The 15,249-nt window shown below is 48.8% G+C and overlaps 1 protein-coding gene across 1 annotated transcript in view; it reads right to left on the minus strand.

Moving 5' to 3' along the window:
• LOC102968028 (complement C3) overlaps positions 1-15,249 on the minus strand; it is a 38,346-nt gene that overhangs the window by 21,234 nt on the left and 1,863 nt on the right. The window contains exons 5-19 of the mRNA XM_042977954.1: positions 13,941-14,035; positions 13,778-13,860; positions 13,605-13,695; positions 13,226-13,328; positions 13,008-13,134; positions 11,632-11,747; positions 11,380-11,526; positions 10,768-10,983; positions 10,442-10,648; positions 9,959-10,117; positions 9,542-9,671; positions 9,194-9,265; positions 8,833-9,030; positions 636-744; positions 264-349 (exon numbers count right to left, since the gene is read on the minus strand). Coding sequence (XP_042833888.1) covers positions 264-349; positions 636-744; positions 8,833-9,030; positions 9,194-9,265; positions 9,542-9,671; positions 9,959-10,117; positions 10,442-10,648; positions 10,768-10,983; positions 11,380-11,526; positions 11,632-11,747; positions 13,008-13,134; positions 13,226-13,328; positions 13,605-13,695; positions 13,778-13,860; positions 13,941-14,035 — 1,939 coding nt within the window. The remainder of the gene's footprint in view (positions 1-263; positions 350-635; positions 745-8,832; positions 9,031-9,193; positions 9,266-9,541; positions 9,672-9,958; positions 10,118-10,441; positions 10,649-10,767; positions 10,984-11,379; positions 11,527-11,631; positions 11,748-13,007; positions 13,135-13,225; positions 13,329-13,604; positions 13,696-13,777; positions 13,861-13,940; positions 14,036-15,249) is intronic.

The raw sequence follows: 15,249 nt of genomic DNA on the forward strand, positions 1-15,249 counted from the left end.
GGGTGGGTAGACTGGATGTATGTGGGAACTCTCTGTACCTTCCCCTCAATTTTGCTGCCAACCTAAAACTGCTCTCGAAAGAAAATCTATTTACAAAAAGCGCTGACTCGTCACCCACAGAGCAGGATCTGACACCCTCACTTGTCACCTGGGAGCAGTGTGTCAGCCACCAAGAAACAGGGATCTCTCTGGATGGGATGAGAAAATGCCCAATGGCCCTGGGATCCCTGACTCGTGAGCATGGGGCCACCACCTTCTCTCACCTTTCTTGTTCGACAAGCTCACCGCCAGAATCTCCCAGGTGGTGATGGAGTCTTTCAAAAATATATTCATGGTCTTTGTGGAGATTCTGGATGGAGGAGAAGTGGGGGTATTAAAAAGAGGCAGGTGTCAGGGGCCTGGGGGGAGAGCTGGTGTGGAGGGGCCCCAAGGGGTAGGTTGGAGGGAGGAGTGGGGGCTGGGCACACAGAGGGAGCCTGACTCTTGATTTTTTTTCTAGTCTGGGTTGTGGGGTTGCCCAGTGATTCCAGAAAAGAGAGGCATGGGTGCATGCAAACGAAGTGGTCCAGATGGGGTCGCTATAGCAGCTGGCCTGGGGGTGGGGGGGTTAAGATGGGGGGGTGTCTCAGCCTTACCCATCTTTCTCAGGTTCAGTGAGTTCCTCTATGCGCCACAGCCAGCTCTCAGGGAACTGGCTTCGGGAAATGATTTCCTCTTCCGGGATTATATCCTCATCCAAGTCACCTGGGAGGCACAGGTGAGGAGGAGACAAATCTGGGTTTAGAACACACCCATTTCTCCACTGTCCCCAGAGATACTTATCTCTACACATCTCTGGATTAACTTTATAGTTAATAAACTTTATAGTTTATTTGATTTTCTTCCTGACCTTTTTTTTATGCCCCTTTCATTTTTCTCTTTGTATGGGAATAAGGCTCCTCTCACCTTTCCTTTTTCCAGGGTTCCCTCAATGAACAAATGAACACACACCTGGTGGAAGGTCCAAACCATCACCACCATGAGCAGTGGAATAGAACAGCCAAATATGCAACAGAGTGCATGATCACACTCCACAAACACTTCTGGAAGTCCCAGGACCTGGGCAGTGTATGACCTATTCTTAATATAGTAGGACTCACAGGTGCAGGACACATAACAAGCTATTAAAATGTGTAAAAATCAGAAACCTAGCCAAAATGATGAAATGCAAGAATTCTCCTCAAAAGAAATTCCAGGATGAAATGACAGCCAGAGAACTTCTCAAAACAGATCTAAACAATATATCTGAACAATAATTTAGAAAAACCGTCATAAGACTGATAGCTGGGCTTGAAAAAAAGTATAGAAGACAGCAAAGAATCTATTGCTGAAGAGATCAAAGACCTATGAAATAATCAAGAAGAATTAAGAAATCTTGTAAATGAGATGCAAAATAACCCAGCTGCAGTGACAGCAAGGATGGAAGAAGTTGAAGAGAGAATAAGTGAAATAGAAGACAAAATTATGGAAAATGATGAAGGTGGAAAAAAGGAGGACAAGGAAATTACTAGACCATGAGGGGAGATTTAGAGACCTAAGTGATTCTGTGAAATGAAATAATAACCGTATCATAGGAGTTCTGGAAGAAGAAGAGAGAAGGAAAGGGGCAGAAGGTTTATGTGAACAAATTATAGCTGAGAACTTCCCTCATCTGGGGAAGGAAACAGGCATCCAAGTGCTAGAGGCACAGAGAACTCCCTTCAAAATCAACAAAAAATGACATAATCATAGTGAAACTGCAAAATACAAAGATAAAGAGAGAATTATGAAAGCAGCTAGGGAAAAACGGGCCTTAACCTACAAGGGTAGACACATAAGGGTAGTAGCAGACCTGTCCACTGAAACTTGGCAGGCCAGAAGCGAGTGGCAGGAAACATTCAATGTGCTGAATAGCAAAAATAGGCAGCCAAGAATCCTTCATCCAAGAAGGCTGCCATTCAGAATAGAAGGAGAGATAAAGGCTTTCCCAGACAAACAAAAACTGAAGGAGTTTGTGACCACTAAACCAGCCTTGCAGGAGAGTGTAAGGGGGACTCTGTGAGTGGAAAGCAGCAATGACTACAAGGGACCAGAGACATCACCATAAGCACAAAACCTGCAGATAACACAATGGCAGTAAATCCATATCTTTCAATAACCACTCTGAATGTAAATGGACTAAATGCCCCAATCAAAAGACACAGGGTATCAGAATGGATAAAAAAAAAATAAGATCCATCTATATGTTGCCTACAAGAAACTCATTTTAGACCTGAGAACACCTGCAGATTGAGAGTGAGGGGATGGAGAACCATCTATCATGCTATTGGACATCAAAAGATAGCTGGAGTAGCCATATTTATACCAGACGAACTAGATTTTAACACAAAGACTGTAACAAGAGATGAAGAAGGCCATTATATCATAACTGAGGGGTCCATCATCAAGAAGAGCTAACAATTGTAAATATTTATGCCCCCAACACGAGAGCACCCAAATATATAAATCAATTAATCACAAATATAAATAAATGTATAGATAGTAATACCGTGATTGTAGGGTACTTTAATACTCCATTTACCGCAATGGACAGATCATATAATTAGAAAATCAATAAGGAAACAATGGCTCAGAATGACAGATGGACTTAACAGATGTATTCAGAACTTTTCATCCAAAAGTAGAATACACATTCTTCTTGAGGGCACATGGAACTTTCTCCAGAAGAGATCACTTACTGGGACACAAATCAGCCCTCAACAAGTATAAAGAGATTGAAATCATACCATGCATATTTTCAGATCACAACGCTATGAAACTTGAAATCAACCACAAGAAAATTTTGGAAAGCCCCCAAATACATGGAGGTTAAATAAAACCCTACTAAAGAATGAATGGGTAATTCAGGAAATTAAAGGAGGAATTTAAAAACATATGGAAGGGAATGAAAATGAAAACATGAAAGTCAAAACCCTTTGAGGTGCAGCAAAGGTAGTTCTAAGAGGACAATACATTGGATTTCAGGCCTTTCTCAAGAAGCAAGAAAGATTCCAAATACAGAAACTACCCTCACAACCAAAGGAACTAGAAAGACAGCAGCAAAAAGAAAAAGAACAAAAAAAAAAAAAAAAAAACAAGCCCAAAGCCAGAAGAAGAGAATTAATAAAGATTAGAGCAGAAATAAACAATATAGAATCCAAAAAACAGAACAGATAAATGAATCTAGGAGCTGGTATTTTGAAAGAATAAACAAAATTGATAACCTCCTAGCCAGATTTCTCAAAGAGAAAATCTGGTTGGGAACAGATAAAATCACAAAGGAAAGAGGAGAGATCACAGTAAACACCACTGAAATACAAAAATTATTTGAGAATACAATGAAAAATTATATGCCAACAAACTGGACAACCTGTAAGAAATGGACAAATTCCTAGACACCCATGCACTACCAAAACTCCAAAGGGAAGAAATAGAAAATTTGAAGGGACCCATAACCAGTGAAGAAATTGAATCAGTTATCAAAAATCTCCCAACAAATAAGAGTCCTGGGCCAGATGACTTCCCAGGAGAATTCTACCAGACATTTAAAGCAGAGTTAATACCTATCATTCACAAGCTGCTCCAAAAAGATAGAAATGGAAGGAAAGCTTCCACGATCATTCTTTTTTTTTTTAATTTTTTTTAACGTTTATTTATTTTTGACACAGAGAGAGACAGAGCATGAACGGGGGAGGGTCAGAGAGAGAGGGAGACACAGAATCCGAAGCAGGCTCCAGGCTCTGAGCCATCAGCCCAGAGCCCGACGCAGGGCTCGAACTCACAGACCGTGAGATCGTGACCTGAGTTGAAGTCAGACGCTTAACCAACTGAGCCACCCAGGCGCCCCACACACTCATTCTTTGAAGCCAGCATTACCTTGATCACAAACCAAAGACCCCACTAAAAAGGAGAATTACAGGCCAATATACCTGATGAAAATGGATGTAAAAATTCTCAACAAGATATTAGCAAATCGAATTCAACAGTATATTAAAAGAATTCTTCAACATGATCAAGTGGGGTTCATTCCTGGACTGCAGGGCTGGTTCAATATTTGCAAATCAATCAACATGAACATCACATTAATAGAAGAACGGATAAAAACCATAGGATCCTGTCAATAGATGCAGAAAAAGCATTTGACAAAAACAGCATCCTTTCTTTAAAAAACCCTCAAGAAAGTCAGGATAGAAGGGACATGCCTTAACATCATCAAAGCCATATATGAAAGGCCACAACTAATATCATCATCAATGGGGAAAAACCGAGAGCTTTGCCACTGAGATCAGGAACACGACAGGGTTGTCCCCTTTTACCACTGGTGTCACTGGAAGTAGTAACCTCAGCAATCAGACAAGAAAACAAAATAAAAGGCACCAAAATTGACAGAAGTGTCAAACTTTCACTCTTCACAGATGAAAGGATACTCTACTTGGAAACCGAAAAGACTCCACCAAAAACTGCTGGAACTGATCCATGAATTCAGCAAGGTCGCAGGATACAAAATCATTGTACAGAAGTCGGCTGCATTTCTAGACACAAATAATGAAGAAACAGAAAACTATATCAAGTAATCAATCCCATTTACAATTGCACAAAGAACCACCAAATACCTAGGAATAAACCTAACCAAGGAGGTAAAAGATCTGTACACTGAAAACTATGGAAAGTTTATGAAAGAAACAGAAGAAGACACAAAGAAATGGAAAAACATTCCATGCTCATGGATTGGAAGAATAAGTATTGTTAAAATGTTGATACTACCCAAAGTGATCTACACATTCACTGCAATCCCAATGAAAATAGCACCAGCATTCTTCACAGAGCTAGAACAAACAATCCTAAGATTTTTATGAAACCACAAAAGACCCCAGATAGCCAAAGTAATGTTGAAAAGAAAACCAAAGCTGGAGGCATCACAATCCCGGACTTTAGTCTGTATTACAAAGCTGTAATCATCAAGACAGTATGGTATTGGCACAAAAACAGACACATAGACCAATGGAACAGAATAAAGAACCCAGAAATGGACCCACAAATTTATGGCCAACTAATCTTCAACAAAGCAGGAAAGAGTATCCAATGGAAAAAAGACAGTCTCTTTAGCAAATGGTGCTGGGAGAACTGGACAGCAACATGCAGAAGAATGAACCTGGACCACTTTCTTACACCATACACAAAAATAAATTGAAAATGGATGAAAGACCTAAGTGTGAGACAGGAAACCATCAAGATCCTACAGGAGAAAACTGGCAGCAGCCTCTTTGGCCTCGGCCACAGCAACTTCTTACTTGATGTGTCTCTGAAGGCAAGGGAAATAAAAGCAAAAGCAGACTATTTGGGACCTCATCAAGGTAAAAAGTTTCTGCACAGCACAGGAAACAGTCAACAAAACTAAAAGGTAACCGATGGAATGGGAGAAGATATTTGCAAACGACATAACGGATAAAGGGTTAGTTAGTATACAAAATCTATAAACAACTTACCAAACTCAACACCCAGAAAACAAATAATCCAGTGAAGAAATGGGCAGAAACATGAATAGATACTTTTCCAAAGAAGACATCCAGATGGTAAACAGACACATGACAAGATGCTCGACATCACTCATCATCAGGGAAATACAAACCAAAAACACATTGAGATACCCCCTCACACTGGTCAGAGTGGCTAAAAGTAACAACTCAGGAAACAACAGATGTTGGTGAGGATGTGGAGAAAGGGGAACCCTCTTGCACTGTTGGTGGGAATACAAACTGGTGTAGCCACTCTGGAAAACAGTGTGGAGGTCCCTCAAAAAATCAAAATTAGATTTACCCTATGGCCCAGCAATAGCACTACTAGAAATTTATCCTAAAGGGCACATGGGTGCTGATTCGTAGGGGCACATGTACTCCAGTGCTTATAGTAGCATTTCAACAATAGCCAAATTATGGAAAGAGCTCAAATGTCCATCAACTGATGAATGGCTATATCTACAGAGAATGGAATACTACTTGGTGATGGAAAAGAAGGATATCTGGCCATTTGCAACAACGTGGATGGATCTGGAGGGTATTATGCTAAGTGAAATAAGTCAGTCAGAGAAAAGCAGATATCATATGATGTCACTCATATGTGGAATTTGAGAAACTTAACAGAAGACCATAGTGGGAGGGAAGGAAAAATTAGATACAAAGAGAGAGGGAGAAAAATCATAAGAGACTCATAAACACAGAGAACAGACTGAGGGTTGACGGGAATAGGATATGGGGGAGTGGGGAAAATGGGTGATGGGCATTGAGGAGGACACTTGGGATGAGCACTGGGGTTGTATGTAAGTGATGAATCATAGGAATCCGCTCCTGAAGCCAAGACTACACGCATTGGCAATAAATTTAAAAAAAAAAAGAAAGAAAGAAAAAATTACAGAAGGCTGGGGGAGAAAACACCTGAGTGTGTGTAAGCCATATCCCAGTAGATCGGATATTTTGTCTAATTTTCCTCTTTGAGAAAGAAAGTCTATAGGTCACTGGAGCAGAAGGCATCAAGCCTAGATTAGAATAATTTGCACAGACTGAAGATTCAGCCCTTTACTCTTGTGTGTTGGGAATCTTTGTGTGTTTTTGGGGGGGTGATGGTGGAGGGAGTGCTAGCCTTCCAGCTAAAAGAATTTAGAAATATGTGTCCCCTTTGGTGATGTCTGCCTTTAGGAGGTGACTGCACATTTCTAAGCAAAAATAAATAAATAAAATAAATAAATAAATATAAATATAATAATAAATAAATAAATAAATAAATAAATAAATAAATAAAAAATAAAAATATGAGTGTACATGAAAAGTATGTGTTACCATATAAGGATCCATACCTGCTGTCATACAGGCTACACAAAAATTGATTTGGGGGAAATTTTCCCTTGGCTTAAATTTTGCCCTGATCTGATAGCAGAAAGAGGTTTAGAAATGGACTATCCAGGAATAAGGAGGAACTTTACAGTGGAGAGACCCAGCAGACAGCGCCTTAATCACGTGATCAAGACTCACAGCACCAACAATGGGACAAATCAATGTCTTTGGGCTCCCGACATGATGCACTGAGAATCCATAGTGTCTCTCCTGTGACAGTGCTGCCCCCAAATGCAAAACCTGGATGCCATTACGAGGAAGCAAGGAGCCAACCCAAACCGTGGGACAGCCCCCCAAATAGCTGGACGTGAAAGTCACTCAAGACGGCTGTGCTGCCAGGGGTTGAGCCGATCCAAGGACACTAAGGAGACCCCACCAGTAAATACGACGTCTGCTCCTGCACAGATCCTTTTCCTATAAAGGATCCAAGCCAAACCAGACCAGACCAAACCAAAGGGAAACCACTGGCCAGCTTGAACGGGGTTGGAGGTTTTGGTGGTGGTAACAAGTCAACATTAACGTCCTAATTCTGATGACTGTGCTGAGGTTTTGTGGCAGAATATCTTTGCTTCTAGAAATTCCACACGGAGCTAATTAGGGGCCTCAATGGTGCGGCCTCAAATGATTCGGAGGGATAAAAGGTTTTTATGCCCATTTCTCCTTTTTCTGCTTGAGAGTCTAAAGATTTAAAAAAAAAATGATTATGTTTGCTTGGATCGGGCAGCCTGCCGCTATGGCGTTTCCCCATCTTCCTTAGTTTTTAAGCAAAGGGGTTCTGTTTTGTGACTTTTCATCCTGTGGTCGATAAGGTAACTTCCCTCGGTTTCAAGAGCCGCTCACACTGGCCTTTGTTCTCAGAGCCCAATTTGGACGACACAGTTTCTGGTTCCCCACGAAAACGATGGGATGTGCAGAAGAAGTGTTCAAAGGGCCAGTGAGAAGGGTCAGTGCAGCAAGCACCACTCTGCACACAGGGGTTAAAAAGAGCAATCTGGACAGGGTGGGCCAAGAGGGAATCTGCCAGGGGGACCCTCACGACAGGGGCCATGCTGCCCGTGGTGCGGGGGGCTCTCTGTGGGCTTGGTTTCCACTGCACCCATCCTAGCAGAAAGGCCTTTCTCTACATAAGACACATCAAAAAGCATTTTTAAAAAGCAGACATCAGGCCTCACTGGGCTCAAAGGCTCTGAGCAAATGGCAGGTAGGATTCCCACCAGTTCTGTCAGGGCCACCTTGTGGTGGGGACCACTCTGGTTCTGCTTTCAATGGGCTTCTTGGAAGAGAAATTTCTCTTGGCTTAAGATTTATTTGGCCCGAGATGTAAAGTTTCAAGTGTGCACATGTTTTTGTCTTATCCAGAACTGAATGAATGAATGAGTGAATGAATGAATGAGTGAGTGAATGAATGAATGAATGAATGAAAACAAATCAACAGATGTTGTTAGGCATTGAGTTAGGCACCTCTCTGGAAAGCAACATAAAAGAGTTTTCTTTGGTAAAGGCAGGCTAAAAATGCATCTCAGACAGAAGCATCCTCCCCCTTCAGACAGGCCCACCTCCCCGCTCAGACACAGGCATCCTTCCACCCAAACAGGCACTTCCCCCATTCAGATAGGTTCTTCTCCCTCAGACAGGTCCTGGCTGCTCTCACCCAGTCTCCCCACTCTGGCTGCCCTCCTCCCTCAGATCAGGCCCTACCCCCTCTGATCAAGCTTTCCCACTCTGGCCTGGGCCTCTTCCCTCAGACCAGGCCATCCCATCTCTCACAGAGCTTCCCCACTCTGGCTGGCCTCCTCCTTCAAACCAGGCCTGCCCCCCCTCTGACCGAGCCTACTCCCTTCAGTCCAGACCCTCCCCGCTCTGGCCAGCCACAGGCAAGTGGACTCACTCCGGGCCAATCCCAGGTGGGCACTACGGGTGTGGTTGAGCCTCAGCTGGGTGATGTATTTGCAACAGTCCAGGAAGGCCTTCACGCAGGAGGCCTCGTGCTGGATGAACCGGGCCCTGCGCTCGCACGAGAACTTCATGGGGTTCTCCCGCATGCCATGTTCACAGCACTTGCGCAGCTGCTTTGGGTACTGACCCACTGTGGGGACATGACACCTGTCAGGGCCTCAGCCGGGACCTCAAAGCAGGAGGGGCTCAGGGCGGACCACGGGTAGGATATCCCCAGGGCCCGGCCCTGCCCTCCTCCCTCCTGGGCTGGATCCCGGATGGGCAGGGTTTGGGGGGAGGTGGGGGGCCCCCACCTTTGTCCATCCTCTTCTCCATGAGCATCACCGAGCGGCGGCGCCGGGTAGCTGGTTTGGGGCACTCGGGATCTGAGTGGAGGGCACATGCGAACAAGATGGGTTAAGCGTCATCTGAGGGTCCCCGATGTACTCCTCTTAGTAGCCGTGAGGGAGCCATGAGTTGTTGTTCCCATTTGACAGATGAGGAAACTGAGGCTCAGCAGGCAGTGATTCACTAGGTGGGGGCTGGGGCAGGACTTGAACCCAGGCCCCCCACCTGCTCTCAGCATCTGAGGACCTCAGAACAGTGCCCTCCACCTGCTCTCAGCATCTGGGGTGGAGGCCCCACCCCTCCCTGGCCCTCACCTGTCCTATCCGGGGTCTGCAGGTTTGTGTTGGTCTGGAAGGCCAGCCCTGCGTCCGTGAAGACGCCGGCATAGTCCTTCCCGCTGCCTGCGGTGCAGCCGATGTCAGCCTTCTCTACCACGTTCCAGATCTGCGGGAGGGCAGGGGTCACCAGGCTGACATGTCCGACCGCCCCTGCATTCTGGTCTCAGACCCCTCTCAGAGGTGTGTGCACAGCCTCCGCCAACCACCCCCAGCGCGGACTTCTCCATCTAAGCTCCCACCCGCAGCCTTCACTTCCGCGCCACGTCTGTGTCCGTCCCAGCCTCCGTCCAGCCCACGCCTAACCCCACTTCCGGTTCCCTTCTAAGCGCCACCCGCGCCTCAGCCCCACGCCACCCCTTTGCTTCCGCCACACCCCAGCGGTACGGGGCGCACCTTGCTTTGAGTTAACTTATTCTTCTTGTTCAGCACGAACACGCCCTTGTCCACCACCACGAGCCCCACTCGGGCCCCGTGGTCCCCCTCGATCTTGAGGGTCATCTGCTGGCCAGGTAGGTGAACCCTCTCTTCCTTCCTGCCACCTTTCACCACCAGCTGTTGGGGGGGGGTTGTGCACAGAGGTAGGAGTGAGGGGTCAGCCCTGCCAGGCTGGGTCCCCATCAGCAGTCAGCCCAGGGCAGTGTCTGTGCTGTGCTGGTCAGGAAGGGGCAACGGTGGACACAGACTGAAGGTGGAAAGGCCAGCAGGGAGGGAGATACTGAGGCTGAAACAGAGGTGGGGAGAGAAGGAGCTGGAAAAGGAGAAGATGGGCCTCGGTTGGGGAGCCCACCCAGAAGGCTGGAGAGAGGCAGAGACGGAGCGAGCACTGGCCAGGCGGGGGTGCCAAGATGGGTGCAGAGGAAGGCTCCGGAAGCTTACCTTGCCCACACAGGAGTCCTTGACATCCACCCACACGGAATCGGCCACCACCTCCCTCTGGCCGTTGCTGTTAAGGCAGGTGTAGTAAACCACCAGGCGGAAGGAAGGAATGAAGTCTTCAGTGATGGTCAGGGGCAATGCGACCACATCCTGGCCGAGCTCACGCTTCTGTCGACCCACCTTCAACAGCTTCCCTTTGTTCATGACCTGGGGGAGACAGGTTGGCGTAAGGAAGAATCAGCAAGGTCGGGGCGCGGGGGTGGCCCTGGACTGGGGGTGCTGTAGAAGTAAGGAGGAGGGTCTGGGGATCCTAGGAGGGCACGGACCAGGTAGGTGTAGTAGTAGACATCCTTCTGCTTGGTGGTGGTGGGGTCAATTCGCAGGTGGATGTTCACATTGAGATCTTCCCCTGGCTTGAGCTCCACGCGAGGTACCGACAGATGGAGGTAGTTGCTGCAGCTGCCCATGATTTTGTAGGGTTGGGCGAGCATCCTGCTTGTGGCCTGTCGTGACTCCAGGATACCGTCCTTCCTAGTGATTACCTGGGTGAGGAAAGGGGGATGAATTCTGGCCCCCCAAAGATGTCCACATCCTAATCCCTGGGACCTGGGAATACGGTACCTTCCCTGGCCGAGGGACTGTGCAAATGGGATTAAGGGTCTGAGGATGGGGAGTCTGTTTTGGATTATCCAGGTGGGTCAGATGTAATCACAGGATCCTTATAATAATATACCTATGCAGATGGCCAGACTGCTGGTGCAGATAAGATCCCCTCTATGCAGATGAGAACACTCTATGTGAATGGCAGGATCCCCTGATACAATAAAAGGACCCCACTCCCCACGTGGCAGGATGACTGTGGCAGAGGACAGATTCCCTCCATGCAAATCCAGTCCCCTATCGCCTGAGTGTAGGGCTACAGGTGGGCGAGGACTCACAGTGATGGGCAGGGGCACCGGTTTGTTGGGTGTGTTGATGATCAGCTTGGCCACGCCGTCGACCTGGGTCAAGGACCGTGCACTGGAGTCCTGGGTCTCCACAGGGACGTTGCGTGCTGGGGAGCCGTCGGGGTTCGTCACGAACACCTGTGGGTGCAGTGCAGGGGCAGGTGGAGGGCGTTCAGGTTGACCCAGAGGCGTGGCTGATGCTCAGGGGAAGGGTGGGGGAGGCAGCCCTACCCCCAGTCTCACCATGAGGTCAAAGGGCATGCCTGGTTTGAAGAACTTGGACGTCTTGGTGAAGTGGATCTGGTAGGGGGAGGTCACGATGGGGATCCCGCTGCGCTCCGCCTCCACCATGTCGCTGCCTGAGGGGACCAGCCGTGAGGGCAGGTTCCTGGGCCACCCCTCCAGGTTGGACCACACCTTACACTGGGCCTCCCTCAGACTGGGCCTCCTCCATCAGACTGGCTGGAACCTTCATTCTGTTCCTCCCCCATCAGACTGGCTAGAACCTTCATTCTGTTCCTCCCCCATCACTGGGACTCCTCTGTCAGACTGGATCCCACCTTCATGCTGGGCCTCCCTCCTCAGACTGGACATCATCCATCAGACAGGATCCAATCTTCATACTGGCCTCCTGTGTTCAGACTTCCTCTGTCAGACTGTTGCCCACCTTCATTCTGGCCTCCCCACTACGATGGGACCTCCTCTGTCAGACTGGCTAGCAACCTCACTAGGCCTCTGTTTTCAGACTGGGCCTACTCTGTGAGACTGGATCCCAATTTCATTTTGGGCCTCCCTCCTGAGACTGGGCCTCCTCTATCAGACTGGACCCCACTTTTACTCTGGACCTCCCCCCTCAGACCAGGCCTCCACTGTCAGACAGCTTCCCATCTTCATAGTGGGCCTCCCTCAGACCAGGTCTCCTCTGACAAACTGGCGGGCACCTTCATTCCTCACACTGTGCCTACCCTGTCACTGGCTCCCACCTTCAGACTTGGCCTCCTTTGTCAGACTGGATCCCACATTCATTCTGGACCTCCCCCCCTCAGAATGGGCCTCCTCTATCAGACTGTTTCCCATATTCATACTGGGCTTCCCCTCTCAGACTTGGCCTCACCCGACAGACTGCATCCCACCTTCATTCTGGCCTCCCCCCTTCAGACTGGGCCTCCTCTATCAGACTGGATTCCACCTTCATTCTGGGCTCCCCCCTCACTGGGCCTCCTCTGTCAGACAGGATCACACCTTCATTCTGACCTCCCATCTCAGACTGGGCTTCTGTCAGACTGGATCCCACTTTCATTCTGAGGCTCCCTCCCCCCTCAGACTGGGCCTCCTCTATCAGACTGGATCCCACTTTCATTCTGGGGCTCCCCCACTCAGAATGGGCCTCCTCTATCAGACTGGATCCCACTTTCATTCTGGGGCTCCCCCCACCCTCAGAATGGGCCTCCTTTGTCTCACTGGGTATCACTTTCCTCTGGATATCCTCTCTTACACTTGGCCTCTGCCCTCAGACTGGTTCTCCCCTGTCACACTGCATTCCACATCCATTCTGGGCCTCTGCCCTCACACTGGGCCTCCCCCCTCATTTGGGTCCCTTTCCTCAGACCAGGCCTCACCTGAGTGCAAGATAACGGTGACAGACACGTACAACGACTTCCCCACCAGGGCATCTGCTCCGGAGGGTTCCACCCCGCTCAGCAGGACCTTTCGTTCCAGCCTGGCCTCCCCACTGCCATCATTGACCTGGGGGAGGAAGGAAGGCTCAGAGAGGGGGAGGGGCGCAGGTGAGGAAGGGGGAAGTCCAAAGTGGAGGAGGCTCAGAGGGGCAGAGCACCTGAACACGGGTGAGGGACTGGGGCAGCGAAATCCTCTGTTCACCATCCTGGACCCCAAAGATGACGAAGGCTATTCCATCCACATTCTTCCCATACAAGAACCTGAGAGGCAAGAGGGTCTCAGATGCTCCTCTCCTGAAGGGCGAGCCTGCCTGCAAACTTCCACGGACCCCTGGTCCCTCGCCTGGTGCTTACCTGGCCAGTATCTGGTTCTTCAGTCAGCGCCCACCTGGTCCCACACCTGGCCACACCGCACCCGGGTTCCCTTACCCGGCCCCTACCTGGCTCCACCCCTAGCTGCCAACCTGGCCCGTCATCTAGCCCTCACCTGGCCGCCCTCCCCTCCCCTCCCGCCTGGCCCCATTCCTAGCCCCTCACCTGGCCGTGATGGTGACCTCCAGGCCCTGTGGGTCATCAATGTAGTAGAATTTCTCTGTAGGCTCCACTTGGACCTCAAAACTGGGCAGCACTGGGGGCGAGACGGCACCAGTAGGCTGTCAGCACTGGGCCTGGCACTTGGGGCCCCCACCCTGACTCCTTCCTCCTCTTACCGTACTCCTTCACCTCGAACTCAGCAGAGAATACCTGCTGCGGGGCATCTTCGTAGTGGGCTTCTATCTTCCACTGCCCTGTACTGTGGGGAAAGCAGGTGAGTGAGCCAGCCAGATGCCCTCCCTTGGCATAGGGAACCCCCTCTAGGAGGGCTTGACATACTTGACCAGCTCCGGGATGTTCCAAGACAGGGACAGGATGCCAACCTGGTTCTGAGAAGACAGGGAGTCCTTCTTGATGAGAACATTGTCAGGGGTCTGTGGAGACAGGGAGGGCGTGTCTCTTCAGAGACCTGGCTTAGCCCCTAGGCTCTCTTCCTCCTCTTTGTGTCTGGACACTCTCTGTGTCATGACTACTGGGGCAGTGGTTATGAACATGGACTTGAGTCAGCCTGGGTTCAAATGCCCACTCTCCCAATTATGCGCTGTGTCACCTTGGGCAAATTACTTGATGTCTCTGTGCTCAATGTGCCCAGCTAGAAAAAGGAGAGGAACATAGCCCCTACCTCACTGGCTTGGCACATGATTTATGTAAGCTGGAGCTCACTCTCGTCGGCGGCTGTCTGAATACCGATAGTAACTAGCATTTATCACCTACTTTGTGCGGGACCCTGTGGTAAGCATCCTATGGGCGCTAAGTCACACAGCATTGCCTACCTTCGACTCTTTGACCTACAAGAATACAAAGTCGTGTGGTTCAGCCTAACACACAGTATGTCATTCGTTGCAAATAACTAAACACCAGGAGACATCATGTAAAAATCTGGCTTTCTGGCTTCTCTTGGAAATTGGGATAACCGTGGATACGGGTTCCTGTTGGCACATAGCGACATTTGACTGGAACTGGGCAGAGGCTCTACCGTTAGAGGTGTGTGTTCTCCGTTCCCCACAAATCCCACCGATCCCCACAGTCAGCTTGTGGCTGTCAGGACCTGGTCCCTGTTACCTTTGTGTGATTGCAAGAAATACTCATGACGATCCTCTGAGAACGACCTACCTCTTCCCTCTGTCCTTCACTTCCTCCTTCCATTCCCCCTCCCCCCCACCCCTTTCCTGCCTTAGCCCAGAAAATTGTAATGAAATTACTGTATGCCAAGCACCCATCCTGTCTGGAATTTAGGTTCTGTGGAGGTCTAGGGAGCGGGCAATGAGCAAATGAATACATTCAATTTATAGGATGCCTAAAGGAGATGACAGGAAGGGAGACCAGTGGAGTGTGTGTGTGTGTGTGTGTGTGTGTGTGAGTTGGAGAGGGTGTCTGCAATTTTACAGGTCCTCAGAGAGGCTTCCCTGTAAAATTGTGCCATCAGTGACATTTGAGCAGAGGCTTGAATGACGTGATGGGGCAAGCTATGTGGGTATTTGGAGGAAGAGCGTTTTGTGAGTAGTGGGGGAACAGCCTGTGCAAAGGTCCTAGGGCTGGCTCTTTATGGCCGTTGGAGGGACAGCAATAAGGCCCATGTGGCTGGAGC

This window comes from Panthera tigris, chromosome A2 (genome assembly GCF_018350195.1).
Source record: "Panthera tigris isolate Pti1 chromosome A2, P.tigris_Pti1_mat1.1, whole genome shotgun sequence".
Lineage (NCBI taxonomy): Eukaryota > Metazoa > Chordata > Mammalia > Carnivora > Felidae > Panthera > Panthera tigris.